General features: G+C 41.3%; 1 protein-coding gene across 1 annotated transcript in view; it reads right to left on the reverse strand.

The window, feature by feature from the left end:
* LOC111222592 (ras/Rap GTPase-activating protein SynGAP-like) overlaps positions 1-14,315 on the reverse strand; it is a 96,901-nt gene that overhangs the window by 39,322 nt on the left and 43,264 nt on the right. Inside the window, exon 4 of the mRNA XM_022746385.1 lies at positions 1,219-1,703. Within this exon, the coding sequence (XP_022602106.1) occupies positions 1,219-1,703 (485 nt within the window). The remainder of the gene's footprint in view (positions 1-1,218; positions 1,704-14,315) is intronic.

Genomic DNA, 14,315 nt, shown 5'->3' on the forward strand with positions numbered 1-14,315 from the left:
AGACTCTAACATGATTGGCTGCAGTCTTGGGACTCTTTCTTAAGATGTCTATTTCTTCCACAATGTGTCAGGTGTTTGACAGTAAGATGCGAGGAAATCACGAAGCCTGTCTACGTCTGCTGAAAAGTATTGTCTGCAGTCTACATTTACACTGTGACACTCCGCCCTTCTGCTTCAGGCTTGCTCATCCTATCCGATCAGAGAAGCTGAAATATTGATATGAAAACACTCTTCTCAGCCACTATGAAATAATGATGAAAGACGAAAAACTCTGACCAAACCAAACTGAAGCTTCACATTTACTCTAATGGATCATCTGGCTTCAGCAGTTTTCAAGTCTTCTATTTTTTTCGGTCCTGGTTTTTCTTGTGGAAACCCTGTTGTATATAGTAGACTTACAAAGTGCTTTACAACACCATGAAATAATAAATACGTCACTTGAAGAACAATCTTTAAAAGTGGGTTTTCAGCATGACAATGGAAAATTATAGGCATCATCCTTCGTTTATCTATTTTTTTTTCTTTTGCTTTTTAGTCTTTATGTAAATTTTTCCAATCTCTTTTCTGCTCTGATTGTCCTGTTTGTTTTGTGCTGTCTGCTTGATGTTTATGCTTACACTTGATTGAATGTGAGAGTTTTTTTGCATGTGTGTTGGGGAGAATTTGCCTCCCTCGCATATTCATGAAGTTCTATTATTCTATGTCCTTTATGATGGTACTTAAATTCTGCAAACAAACAAATTAACTACACGCAGAGCAGCATATTAAAATAAATCTGCACTTAAACTGCATTACCACACAATGATGAGGTAACTTTGAGAAACATTCATGCAGATTAATGTGTTCCATCACACAATTCAAGCGCGTTTCAAGAGTCCACTAATTGATACTGTTGGGAAATTAATGGAGATCGATGACTGCCATAAAGGTAGGAAAAATAATCCACAAAATTAAACATTTGAAAACCGTGAGTTTGTTGTTAGGTTGTGAAAACTTGCAAACGCAGTGGTATGGCCCTTTAACATGTAGCACACAGACTTCAGAGACCTGAACTGAAAGGTGTGAGTTGTTCCTACGTTTCCACACTACGCTATATATACAGGCCTCTTCACTCTGGCAAGGTGTTCACACCTGTAACCAAATGCTGGTTATATGAATATTTGTGGTACATGTAAACGTAGCCAGTGTCTCTGCTTCAGCTATGTTTGTGTCACATACCTCAACAGGGGGCAGTGGTGCAATAAACGTTCCTCCCGCCACTGGACTCGAACCGGCAGCCCTCCAGTCTCCGCCCCAGTACGAGAAGGGGGGGGAGGAGGAGGCGGCAGGCGAGTGGGGCAGGGTGAAGGACAGGGAGGGGGAGAGGGGCAGCGAGTGGGGCAAGGGAGGCGTGCCGGGCCCTTTCTTCGAGCCCTTTTGCTGCTGCTGGTGCTGCTGCTGGCACAAGGCGAAGGAAGGGGAGACGGCCAGGGAGAGGGGGAAAGGGTGAGGCGGGGTGCCGCTGGCCCGGCGGCCACAGGTGTGGGGCGGGCCCAGGGCGGGAGGAGGGAGGAGGGACAGCGAGAGGGACGGAGGTAGCGAGCGAGGCCGGGAACAGGGAGGGTTACTCACGGATTGTCGGAAGGGTTGAAGGGGGGCAGTGGGAGGGACCTCCATGCTGGGCTGCTTCCCGGTGGCTATGCTCTTCCGCCTGGCGCGATGATCTGAGAGAAAGAGAAGAAGTCGACAGGTAAGACACTATTACACATCGGTGGAAGGGAAACATCAAAGGTAAAATGAGGACAGGATCAAAAACTGCAACCGTTTACACTGGTAGAGCGAGAGGACGTGGAGAGAGAAAGACGGGGCCATTGTGGAAATAAAAAGCAATGGGAGATGTTATTGACAATATGCCTGAAGGAATGAAAGAGAGGAGTGAAAGAATGTGAGATCTAGATAGAGGTCAAAGGTGACAAAGGCAGAAATAAAACCATACAGGGTCACACCCATCCACCAGCACTGCCGCTGCTTCTACTGCTACACATGTACATAAACTCAAACACACCTTCATCCCTGGAGGGGAGGGGATTGACACAGTGGGCGAGAGCCTATTGAAGAGATGGATTTTCTGTCTGGACATCAGATGAGGCGAGTGTTAACAGTCTGCATGTTGGGGGGGGTGGGGGGGTGGGCGGGACTGAGAGATGCATGGATAGAGAGGAGTGAACATTAAACAAACAAAGTACTTATTGACTTCCGTCGGCAACTCGGTGCCTAATGCACTGAATTGGCCGGTAAGGGAATAAACTCCTGTCCTACGCTTGATGGATGAACAAGAGAGTGCAAATGTATAGTTAGAGAACAGGAAACAAATCAGAGGAGGCCTGGTCAACCTGGTCAGCCTGTTTACCTACTGCTGCACCAACATATTACACCAAAAGTCAGAGTAAAAGTTGAATGCGCGTGCCTCTTTTCGGTCAGCCACTTCCCCATCACTTCATCCTTCCACCAAATGCTTCAAAATCTGTAAAATATCAGTAACTATGTCTGTTTCTGCACCTGTGTTCTCATGGCAAATTCCTGTACATGCATTGTGTGATGAAAAAGACTTTCAGGTTCAACAGAGTAAAGTTACAAATCTCACTGAGCGTGTATAAATCAATGAATGATTTGGCCAGTAAACACACCTCTGACTTGATCTTACAATATAGAAACTGCAAGACCTGATAGATCACATAAACTGTCTTCAGTTCCTCAACTAAGACCATAGATTACTGATGCTTTATTTAGTTACTATGTGACTTGAGATTTTTGCGAGTAATCTGCTTTTTTAACAGCAGAATTGGAGATTATTGTCTTTTATTTCACACATTCTTCTTCCTTATCAAAATCTGACACCTACATTACCCACAGTGCAACATGACACCCAACAGTTTGGTCAGTGTGTGTTATTCTAGTAGCAGATAATGTAGCCTCGAGTCACAAGCCTCAAGCAGAGATGAGTAGTGGGCTACAGAGGTCTGGTAAGCTGACTTCTTTCTAACTCCACACCCACAGATATTTCTCATTTTCAGAGTAGTAGTCTTCAGCCCCACACACAGCTATTTCTGGAGCCAGAAAAAGCTTGCATACAACTTTTCTACATATGCAATAGTTCCCCCCAAAGACCTGTAAACTGACTTTGGTGTGTAAAATCATCATTCAACAAAGCTGCATGTGTGTATTTGTTGAATTTAATGACATTGGACATTGTTCTCTAACCGAACCTCCATGGAGACAGAACTGTGCAATTAGGTTAGCAAAACCTACAATCAAATCATATTGACACATTTTATGTATTTAGTTTAGTTGATCAATAATACTATGCCAGTTTATTCTTCACCTTAATAGCAGTACGCCAATGAATAGAGACAGGAAGAGAGTGTCGAGGTTGGGGGCTTTAAAACTAAAATAACTGCATACTTTTGGGCAGCCAGGTTTCATATCACAATTTGGTTTAAATACTATTTCTGCTGCTTTTTTTTTTAATCCCTTTCTGTGGAAAGCTTTGTGGAAGACACTGTGAGGGATGAACTCTCACCACAAGAGCTGCCAGATATGAAGATATTGATTATCAGCACAGAATCTTGGCTATCATCTGGGTTTTCATGAGGGAGAGCATGTACTGTAAGTGTACAGTCAGACTGAGTACACTGAGTACACTATATACTACTATAAAAATTCCACACCCCCCCCCCCCCCCGCATTTCACACTCAACTTTCTGACCCTTTTCAGTACACCACACAGGTGCTTATAATTCACTCAGTCTACAGCCATGCTGTGAGCTAAATGCTAACATCAGCATGCTAAGATGCTCATAATGACAATGCTAACATGCTGATGTTTATTAGGTGTGACGTTTACCATGTTCATCATCTTAGTTAGTGTGTTAGCATGCTAAAACTTGCTAATTAGCACTAAACACAAAGTACAGTTGAAGCTCATTAAAATGTAGTTTTACAGGTATTTGGTCATGAACCAAGTTAAGGAATCATAAAAATAATGCAGTGATAAAATCAGGATTTCAGCAGCAGAGCAGCGACCTGGAAAGTGACTGCTGGTTAACATGTAGTCTTAATGGGCCGTGTCAGTCACCATTTCATACTTGTTCCGTTGTCTGACAGCACAAACAGAAAAATGTGTAAATAAGAACAACTTTATTGGTAATTTGGTTTATCAAACCACTGTACATGTGAGCACAAAGAGCAGGAGAGAAACAAACAGATAAAGAGCTGAAAACAGCTGATGCTTGGCAGAATGCAAATACGCCACGATGATGTCATGAATATGCTTATTGGTGTATTACATCATCTAGCGACATTTAGCACCGTTTCCAGCAAGCTTTAGCTACTTCCCATTGAAAGAAGTTGTTAAAAGCGGTTCTACAACAGTTTTCAACTATCAACTCATCAATTTTTGCACGTTGACCTCACACAATCCAACATTATACTATGTCTTGACCTCTTCTTGTTTCCAGTATTTCAGCCTATCTCACTCTGACTCTTCACGTTATCTATCTCTGCTCTTTCCTTTGCTCTCTCCCTCTCTCAGCCTCTTCTGTCACACAGTCACACTAATACTCAGACACACACACACCTCTCCTCTCCCTCCCACACAGCTATTTTACATAATTCAAACAGGGCATTTATCCCTCTACCTCCCTTCATCCCCTGATCTCTCTCCTCTCTCTCTAATTTTCTTTCTCCTCCTTGCACCCTCTTCTTGTTTTCATACTGTCCTCTCGTTCCCTTTCCTTCACATATGTGTGGCACCTAGAACCCTACATTTTCTCCATACTTACCTTTATCTGTATTCCTCTTTTATCCTCATTGCCCTTCTCCTTCCACTCCCTTTCATTTACCTGTCCAAACGACAATCCTTTCACTGCGAGCCTGCATCTCTCTGTCTGCAATCCTAACATTTTCTCCAAACCATGTGAGGAGGAAAAGAGATGACCACGAAGGTGTTTGTCACTCTGCCGAGACATCAAACTATGCCAGTGTCTCTTTGCCCAAATCCACAGCTACAAAAAAATACCAGATGAAAGTCTGTAGGCTGGATGACTGACTGGTGGAGGAGTCTTCTAAATTAAATCTGAGAAAGGAGGGATCTTACATGAAAAGGTTGCTGACAAATCACAGGAGAGGTGGAAACTCAAGATCTAGCTCTGATAAAAGGTGTCAAGAGAATGTTTGACAGTTGATTGTAATTGTATGAAAAGTCTGTTAATTTTGATCTCTTCAAAACTGTTTTGTAAGAGCGTTGCATAATGGCAAACTTTTCTATTTGAAAAAACTGGATGACTGGCACAAAATTAAAGAAGATTATAGTTTGGTACCTGCTGCATTTTCAAGAATTTGAAGTTACTGATTGGCTAAATTGTTCCAGGAATTGCTCTTCTCTAGTTTAGAGATACTCAATGAGTTTTGGTTCATGAACTTAAGGAGATTTCTATGTGGCTGCTGTCGCTAGTTCACAGTAATGCTCACAGTTTCTTAGGTGTTTTGCTACTCTGCAAGAAGTGTTAATTGACGGCAATTACCTTGGGTGATGCCCTGTACGGCTGGAGGTTATTCCATCATTATGTATGCATCATAACTGCAGCCATCTCAATTAATAGGCTTCAGAACAGTGATATCAAGATCCACTTCAGAATTTGTTTCCCAAACTAATTAGTCTCCCCTGGAGGAGCAGATTGTGCCAAGGAGAGAATGGTGATTTAAGATTCAAATGGCATCAGTCATTGTAAAGCACTTTGTGCTACATTTCTTGTATGAAAGGTGCTATACAAATAGAGTTTATTATAATTATTATCATTATTATCATTGTTATTATCAGTCTTACCGTAAGAAAACTAAAAATTTGGGCCATTTCTGTGGGCTTAGCCATAGACGGTGAAATGAGAAAAACAAGCAGTGGTGTAAGTTGGTGTACTATCCTAACCCTTAGGGAGATTTAAAAAAAAACAAAAAAAAAACAGTTGGTTCATTTGTTGCCAATTTGGAGTTGTAACATTCAGAGAAAGCACGTGTTTTATTACATCCTCCAATGGAGGGATTCATTGGAGCAGGAGTCTTGATTTCTGTTGGAAATCAACCAAGTCTTTGTCTGCTGTAGTTAGTTGCAGCTGTTGTTGTTTTCCCTCAAAAGTACAGACAGTGTGCACTATGAAAACACTTACTTTTTTTTATTTCAAAGTTTATCTGATGTGATATCACTAACCATAAACGTCTTCTTTTAGCTGCATCATTATCCACGTCATTAGGTCACTGTCATTATCCACAGAGCAATGCAGGATAACAGCAAGCTTCTCAAAATCCACTCCTCAAACTGCAAAACTAATTGTAGAGGACATAGAGGGATGATAGAAGGGCAGTGTGACACAAAGCAGCATGACTCATTTCTTTTAATTGCTCTGACTCTCTCAGTAATGATGCTGAATGTTAGCAAAGTCAGCTAAGCAACTATTAAAACCACACGCTAGCCTCACTTCCTCTGCTGCTCAGCTGACAGCGCTGTCAGCAGCCATGCGTGCACTAGGGTTTTATTACTGATCTTTGGTCAGAACGCATACTTTTTATTTCTTTGATATTGCGGAAATCTGATATTTTCACATCACAGATGATGATCAGAGACTCTAAACTTGTTGTGTTTTGTAGCCTTGAAGATAGGCGACCACAGCAAGTAGCAAAAATGCAGTGGACTGTTGTTAACCTGCCATCCTCCCTCTCCAGCCCACAGCCTAACTGTGCGGTGTATTGATAAAAGCATTACGCTGTCCGTGGTGCTGAAGTAACGGATTTATAACTTTGTAACGTGTTACTTCATCCGTCTTTTAAAAAGAAGTGGGGCGGCTGTTCTGCAGGTGTGCTGGACTGTACTGTAACTGTGCAGCAGTGCATGATATATTTCTTATTATCGTAGATAAGTTGAACTGAAGCAAAACCGTCCATAATAATGTTGAGTATTTATAAAAAGAAAGAAAAAGTAGGAGCCACGAGCACATGACAAAATATTCAGCCTAAATTCCCCGCTAAGAGTCAACTCGATTCTTTTTTAGTCACATGAAAATGATACAAAAAGCCATGCAGAAATAAGAAGTTCTGTTACCAGGGCTGCTATGTTGTGATAAATAGATGGATCGAATAAGTTGAAGGTTTTAGGAAAAAGCGTTACAGTAGATTGTTGAATTATCAAGTGATCTGTAACCAGAGAAAACAGTCTTACTCAGCATTATGTTTATAAAGAGCCACTTGCAGCATTTTGTGTTCACATTATATTTCATTCGGAAATTGCTGAGCAGGAATCCCCCGCGCCATGTAAGAGTTTACTTTGTTAATCTCCAAAGAGACTCTGCAGCGGTGTCGGGATTTAAATGCTATTTGACCTCCAAAACATCATATTTCTAGACTTTCCCAGGGTGAACACACTGTCTGCTTTTAATCTGATTCTTCTGTATTTACCCAACATGGGGGAAGAAATCTGAATGGGCCACACTAATCCCTTTATTGTAATTCTTGGACTGGCCACAGAGGGCAGATTACTGTTTACTTACAGTATACAATATAATGATGAATATTTAAAGGCACATAGGTCTGCAACACAATGGCTTAGAGAGGGATCAAGTAGCTGGTGTAAAAGTCCTGCTCCTTGCTCCATTTAACCATGAATCCTGCACTAGTAATAAATGTAATTATTTATATGTAGTGCTAGCTTGCTGTAGAAACATATATTTCACTGTTAGCCTGTTTTAACAGGCTGCAATGCTTGCTACTCAAAGTAATTTGTATATTATTTATTCATTTAAATAAGCTAAAAGGCTATTTTTCATCTATAGTCCCTATAGGCATCCTAAAAGGAATGTAAGATGAAAATGTAACGGGTTCTTCCCATATTATCATTACTTCCTTCTTGATAGATGAACTGACAACAACACTCAGTCCCAGGGTTGACCATCACCCTTTTACTCATGTTGAATACTCTCTGACGGTTACATGACTTTCTCCTCTTCAACAATAAAATACTTCAGACAGAAAGTGGCTTCAATCACAAATTGTCTGTGACCTTGCCATTAACTTACCTCCTGCTCATTTTAAAGACTATTGTCACTTTTCACCTTTAAAAAACTGAAATAGAAACAGACGGGAAAGTGACTTGCACAAAGCCTTTGGATAAGATTTGAGCCCAGAATTCGTGGTTTGGATATTTCCTATATTTTTAAAATGCACCTGGATTAACTCCACATGCTGCATTATCTATCATTTGGTAAGAGTAGGCGCCGAGAGCAGATTTCTCATTTTGGAAAATGGTACTCTTCAACTTGAATACAGACCAAAATTCACTTCTAAAACATAATACACTGTACCTGCCCCCTTTTTCACTTAACATGCACAGAGTGGAGAAATGTGGGCGGCAGCGTGTGCAAAGACTCATTCAGAATCAGTGTATAGATCGTCCGATCTGCTGTCTTTATAGAAAGATGTGAGATGGGTGGGGTTAGCTGGGGCTACTGAGCAGCGACAAATTAAGACCAAGAGAGGAGTCATGGTCATTGTCTTTTTTTTTTAACACCTCCATCTCACTTTAATGGCCTTCCAAATTAATCGAAGCCATTAAACATTCCTTTTATTAAAGTGTTAACAAAAGCATCAGTCTGGAACGGAAAAGTCTGGATAGGTCCATTTAAATCTATTTCTCACTCAGTCTCTGTTTGATCCCAACGAAAGGCTCTGTGTTTCGTTGCCATGGCAACATTTATTTATTTATTTTTCCTGAAGTACCTTACATTTTAGCTTCAAAAATACAACACTATACAACAAAAGCTCAGAATAGAGGAGGCAATTGGGAATTTAGTGCACACATTGGGCTATTGTATGGGCTGTAGCAGTGCATACACACAAACACAAACCCCTACACACCGAGCAAAGGAATGTGTTAAGCAGCCACAAAGGCACTTGATAGATCACAGTAAATCATTTAAAAGCTTCATTAGTCTTGGGATCACTGCGGATGACTGACATGATGTGCTAATGAGTCTGATTATGAGCAGCATTGAAACAGAAAGTGTGAAGACATCTGGAGATCTGTTGTGATTCATTTGTTGTACCTATTTTAAAATCCAATTATGTAACTACTGTTTAGAGATGATGTAAAGGCTTGAAAAGCAGACTTGAAAAATGCAGCCAGGCTGAGGCATTATCATGTCATGGGAGGTTGTGATTCAGTCTGGCTGGGGTCACGCTGAAGGTAGATGTGCTTGTCTCTTTTATTTAGCTGGTTAATAAATCATCCATGTGCTGAAATAACGTTGCTCAAGTAGCTTATTCTTACTATCACGGTGTTAAAATGTTTCTCTGGCTTTTGGAGGGATGGCCAGGTGCTTGCCAATTAATGCTGTAAAAAAAAAAACAAAACTTGCCAAATCTTGTGGAATAAACCAGACGACTCAGATTACTGTGTCCAAAACCAAAATTAGTGTCCAAGTTCTGTGAAAAATTTTAACTCAACATAGCGCCCTTAAAAGTTCCCATAACTGAATGAAAAAACTCTTCATGGCTGTTTCTGGATGATGACAAGTTCACATCTGGACTGCAATGAGTAACTGACAACTTTGAAAGTTACAGAGTTGGTTGTGTGAGAGTTAAGAAATACTACGCATTGACAAAATTACAAAATATCCATTCAATTTTGGTTTGTTCATGTGCAACTTATTTTTTCTTTCCAGAGGAAGGGGTGTCGTCTGTAGCATTTCTCTAGGTTTGCATGAGGAGGAGATAGGTGATGTTTAAACATAAGCTGAGTGGATATTTCTTTACTCTGTACACAAATAGAAATATAAAAATTTGTGGTTTAACAGGGGGTTAGGTGCTGGAACTATTTCTCTGCAAACAGCGCAGTGACTTCCTGGAGTCTTCTTGCCATGGTGAAGTTAGGGGCAAATAATGAAAATGCTGCACAGAAGTGCTGGGTGGATGGGTGAATCGCTGTTCATTAAAGAATGGAGCATGGAAAGTGGTGCTGATGTTTGGATCTAAGCAAATAAGTGTATGTACCAAATTGTTGGACTATTTCTTAAATACCAGCTATTAATGGAGAGTCTGAAAGTCACATCAGAAATACATATGGAGTCGGTATACGACGGCAACTGAACTCGTTAAAAAATAGTAACAAATGCTCATCACAGTTTTTCTGATCCCAAGGTGTCGTTTTTAAATTGCTAGTTTTGTCACCAACAGTCACAAATATTCAATTTACAATCACACAAAACAGACAGGAGCAGCACCTGCTCAGTGTCCGTTTTTCATCTTCGTTAAAAATGACAAATGATTAACTGTATTACTCTCCTGTCAGTCGACTACTCAGTAAATTGACTAGTCATTTCTGCACAAGCTCAGCATGCACACACACAGAACAAGACATTACATCTCACGCTCATTACAGCACAGTACGCAACAGGCACGTGTGCTCACGTGTGTTAACAACCAGTTCGTGTGTTCACATGTTTGTGTGTATAGCCATGTGCTAGGCAACATGTGAAATGCTGCGCTTGTTCATTGTGAATGTAAATCTGATGTCAAGCTGAAAGCTGAAGAGGGAACGTGTGGGTGGCAATCGCTTCCAGCTTAGACCCTCTGAGAGAACTGAGAGAGAGACAGAGTTAAAAGAGTGGGAGGGAGGGATGTAGACACACATGAGTAAGAGGTTGGTTTAAAAAAAAAAAAAAAAAAGGAACAGTATGTGTATGTGTGTGTGTGTGTGTGTGTGTGTGTGTGTGAGTGTGTGGAAAGAGGAGGAGGAGGAGGATGGGGGGGGTAGTGGGTAAGTGTTTGCGTAGGAGTAGTAGGGACAGCGCAAGAGCAAGACTATACGGAGTGAAGTCAGGACGACAAAAAGAGAGATCTGGAGAGAGGTAAAAAAGGAAGAGAGTGAAATGGAGGAAATGCATCTGGGGGAGTGGTAACAGGAGAGGGAGGGAGAGGGGGAGTTGCACTGAGGAGGGGGGAGTTGGATGGAGAGAGGGAGGGAGGGAGCACAAGAGGCAGAGATGGAGGCTGGAGAGGGAGTGGGTGTCTTAATAGCGCTGAAACGCTCAGGGCTTTTTGTATGTTTGCCTTTGTTATGATAGAATACTGGTTGGCTCCCTGTTTGCTTTTGATCCATGAACTGTGACTACAAATGCAAGGCAGTCTCTCCTGTGTTTAAAGTACAATGCAGCAGCTACATCTGGGACTCTTATTACATAATGTCATGTATATCTGTTGTCATCTAGAGGCAAGCATTTAAAGCAAGGCACTAGCGCTGCAGGGGGGTTGGGGTCTCATTCCCTGCAGTAGCTACATCCACAGTGGTATTAATTTATCTGGACAAGTCTTGGTCACTCGCTGAGCTCATGAGTCTCTGCAGTGGCTGTTGAATGTGTGTAGATGTGGAGCGACACCTGCACAGAGCTGCTGTTAAACACAGACTAAGTGCGAGGTTTCAATCCTTCATACACACGGCAGCGTTTCTCTGTAAACCTTGACCTCTCCGTCAAAGTCTAATCTGCTTTCTGAACAAATTACGAATGGACAGTGTACAAACAGCAACAGTATGTTTTCATGAGTGATACATGTGATTCATAGTTGACTGAGCTGGATCCATTTACTGAGCTGCTGTATTACTTAACGTGAAGGGCTTTTGATGGTGAATCGTGTTAATAAAGCTGCAACTATCTGTCAGTTATTTCAACAATTGCGTCATCATTTAGTCTGTAAAATATATATGAAAAATGCCCATCACAACTTCCCAGAGCACAAAGTGAAATCCTCAAATTGATATTTTTGTCAGACCAACAGTCCACAACCAAAACACCTGCAAATTTACAGTCATATAAAACAGAGAAAAACTGCAAATCCTCATATTCAAGAAGCTGAAAACAGTAAATTTTCCACCTTCTGAAGCCAGACTCACATAAGCCACTGAGCCAGACCTCTCCAGGGAACATGAAGGTCGCCTCTATGCGACTGCAAGTAGCTGAGAGTAAAGCTCTGACTTTTTTGGACTGTCCGGCCTTCTTGGAGTCTCTGGGCGGGGTCCTGGAAAGGGTACCACCTGGGGGACTCTATATTCCCCTTGGGGGACCTCAATGCTCACATGGGCAATGATGGAAAAACCTGGAGGAGTGACGTGAACGTGAGCGGCGTTTGTCACGTATTGGTGGCAGCAAACACCACGTTCAAGCATAGGGCGGTTCATAAGTGTACTTGGTACCAGAGCACCCTTGGACTAACATTGGTAATCGATTTTGTCGTCATATCACAAAATCAATCACAGATTGACACTACAGGGGTACTGCGCTGTGGGAGTTTTGGGGTACTGGGGCTATTATTACAAGCCATCCACTCCTTATATACCCAGAATGAGAGTTGAGTTTGTATTCTCGGCACAAAGTCAAGCATGTTTCCGGTTGGTGTTTGCCTCTGCCAGGGTTGTCCCTTGTCACCCACCATGTTTGTGATTTTTTTATGGACAGGGTGGGGGGTTTGCAGCTGAGTGTGAAGCAGCTGGGATGAGAGTCAGCACCCCCAAGTCTGAGGCCATGGTGGATTTCTCCATGAAAAAATAATCTTAGTTTCTGCTTGAGATTTAAAATTCTTAGCACAGAGTCTGTGTTACTACCTGTATTTGTGGAGTTCGAGAGATGCGGGTGTTTATCAGGCAGGCAGAGTCTAATTGCATTGCATTATAGGAAATGTAGGATCCAGGGTTTTTGGGGTTCTGTTCCAGAAATAACACTAATAACTAAAATTCCAGCCTTGGACCAGAGCCCTCCTCGACAGTATGTTGTGTGGTCCACTCCAAGTGTCTGGTTAAAGATGGCATTTTTAAATAATTACTCCAATATCATTGTTAATTTAATAATGTTTTCAGTGGCATTTGACAAACATAATTTCCCATATGCCTTAGGCCATTACAGGTTAAATGTCACAGCTTGACAGAAGAGGCGGGTCATGGGTGAGCCGAAGGGCTGCAATTACCTCAAAGGACAGAGAGGAATAAAATGCTGTCGAAGTTTTTAGACAGCAGAGACGACAAAGTTTTAGTAGAAAGTAGAAAGTTTAAAAAAGAAATCACTTTAGAAGAGCTTATTGGTGAATTTTATAGATATGGACAAAACAAATACCCTCGCTGGTAAACTTCTGTGGGAGCTGTAGATCTTTTGTATGCTCACAAAGTAATTGTTGTTTGACTTCATGAAATCCCGGCGGCTTGCAGATGCCAATTTCTTACAGTATATGGAAAGTCAGACATTTTTCATTGTTTCAGAAAGGCTGATAAAAGAAATGCTGAATGAGAGACAGAAGCTTGGCTACTTTGCTACGACATGACTTCTCTGCTCTGCTGCTTCGATTTTAACTACTCTTTTTAAAACATGTCTCTCAAACCCCCTTGCCAACTTTAAGGAGTGCAATATTAAATTACTGGGGTATACCTTTAAATGATTAATTAGCTGTGACTGATAATCAACTTTCTTTTGATTAAATAATAGCTGCAGCACTGCCTATAAATATACAAAATACGCTGCAAGCCCTGCCTGAAAACTATATATAAAAAAGACTAGTCTAAAATAGAAATAAACTCACAGTTACATAAATAAGTCAAATCATCTCCAGTGTGAATGTTACACAACAGCTAGAAAGTACAAAATCAAATACTCAAATATACAGTTAAATGATGGGGCTTTCAAAAAAATCTGTTACTGTAACTGAGAACTGAACCCCCCCCCCCGACACAGATTCAGAAAGAAGCACCAGCCAACAGTCCAATCATGATACATTTTGACTGCTGATCACAAGTTTCTCTTCTCTACATGAACAGTACGAGCCAAGTTGGCTGATAACCAAAATTCTGGGCCGTCCTTTGTGTTCTCAAAGCCGATTCGCCCAAAAATGGTTTCTGAATGTCAGAATCCACAAGCCACTGGTAGAAGAAGGAGTTCTTTTTCTGCCTTTGCTGTTTCTTTGGAGTGTTTCTATGATGCTGCAGCTCAACAGATTTTTATTGCTACAATTATCTAAAGCTGTCAGAGGTAGATTTCTTTTTAAACTGACATTTTGTTTAAGTCGGGGGGAAAGGAGTATTTCTGATAGCAGGTTAAGAGAAATGAGTACGATGATGCCAGAATCTGGGTAATATTGTTAGTGCCATTTCTCTGCTATTTGCTGTCGTCCTTAATGTTGCGTCTTGAGCATCTGAGGTAAACTTTTGAGCAGGGGAGCTTCATCCAGAGCCTGTCAATCAACTGCCTGCCGATTTG

The sequence above is a fragment of the Seriola dumerili genome, unplaced genomic scaffold (assembly GCF_002260705.1).
Source record: "Seriola dumerili isolate Sdu_G_001 unplaced genomic scaffold, Sdu_1.0 BDQW01000104.1, whole genome shotgun sequence".
Lineage (NCBI taxonomy): Eukaryota > Metazoa > Chordata > Actinopteri > Carangiformes > Carangidae > Seriola > Seriola dumerili.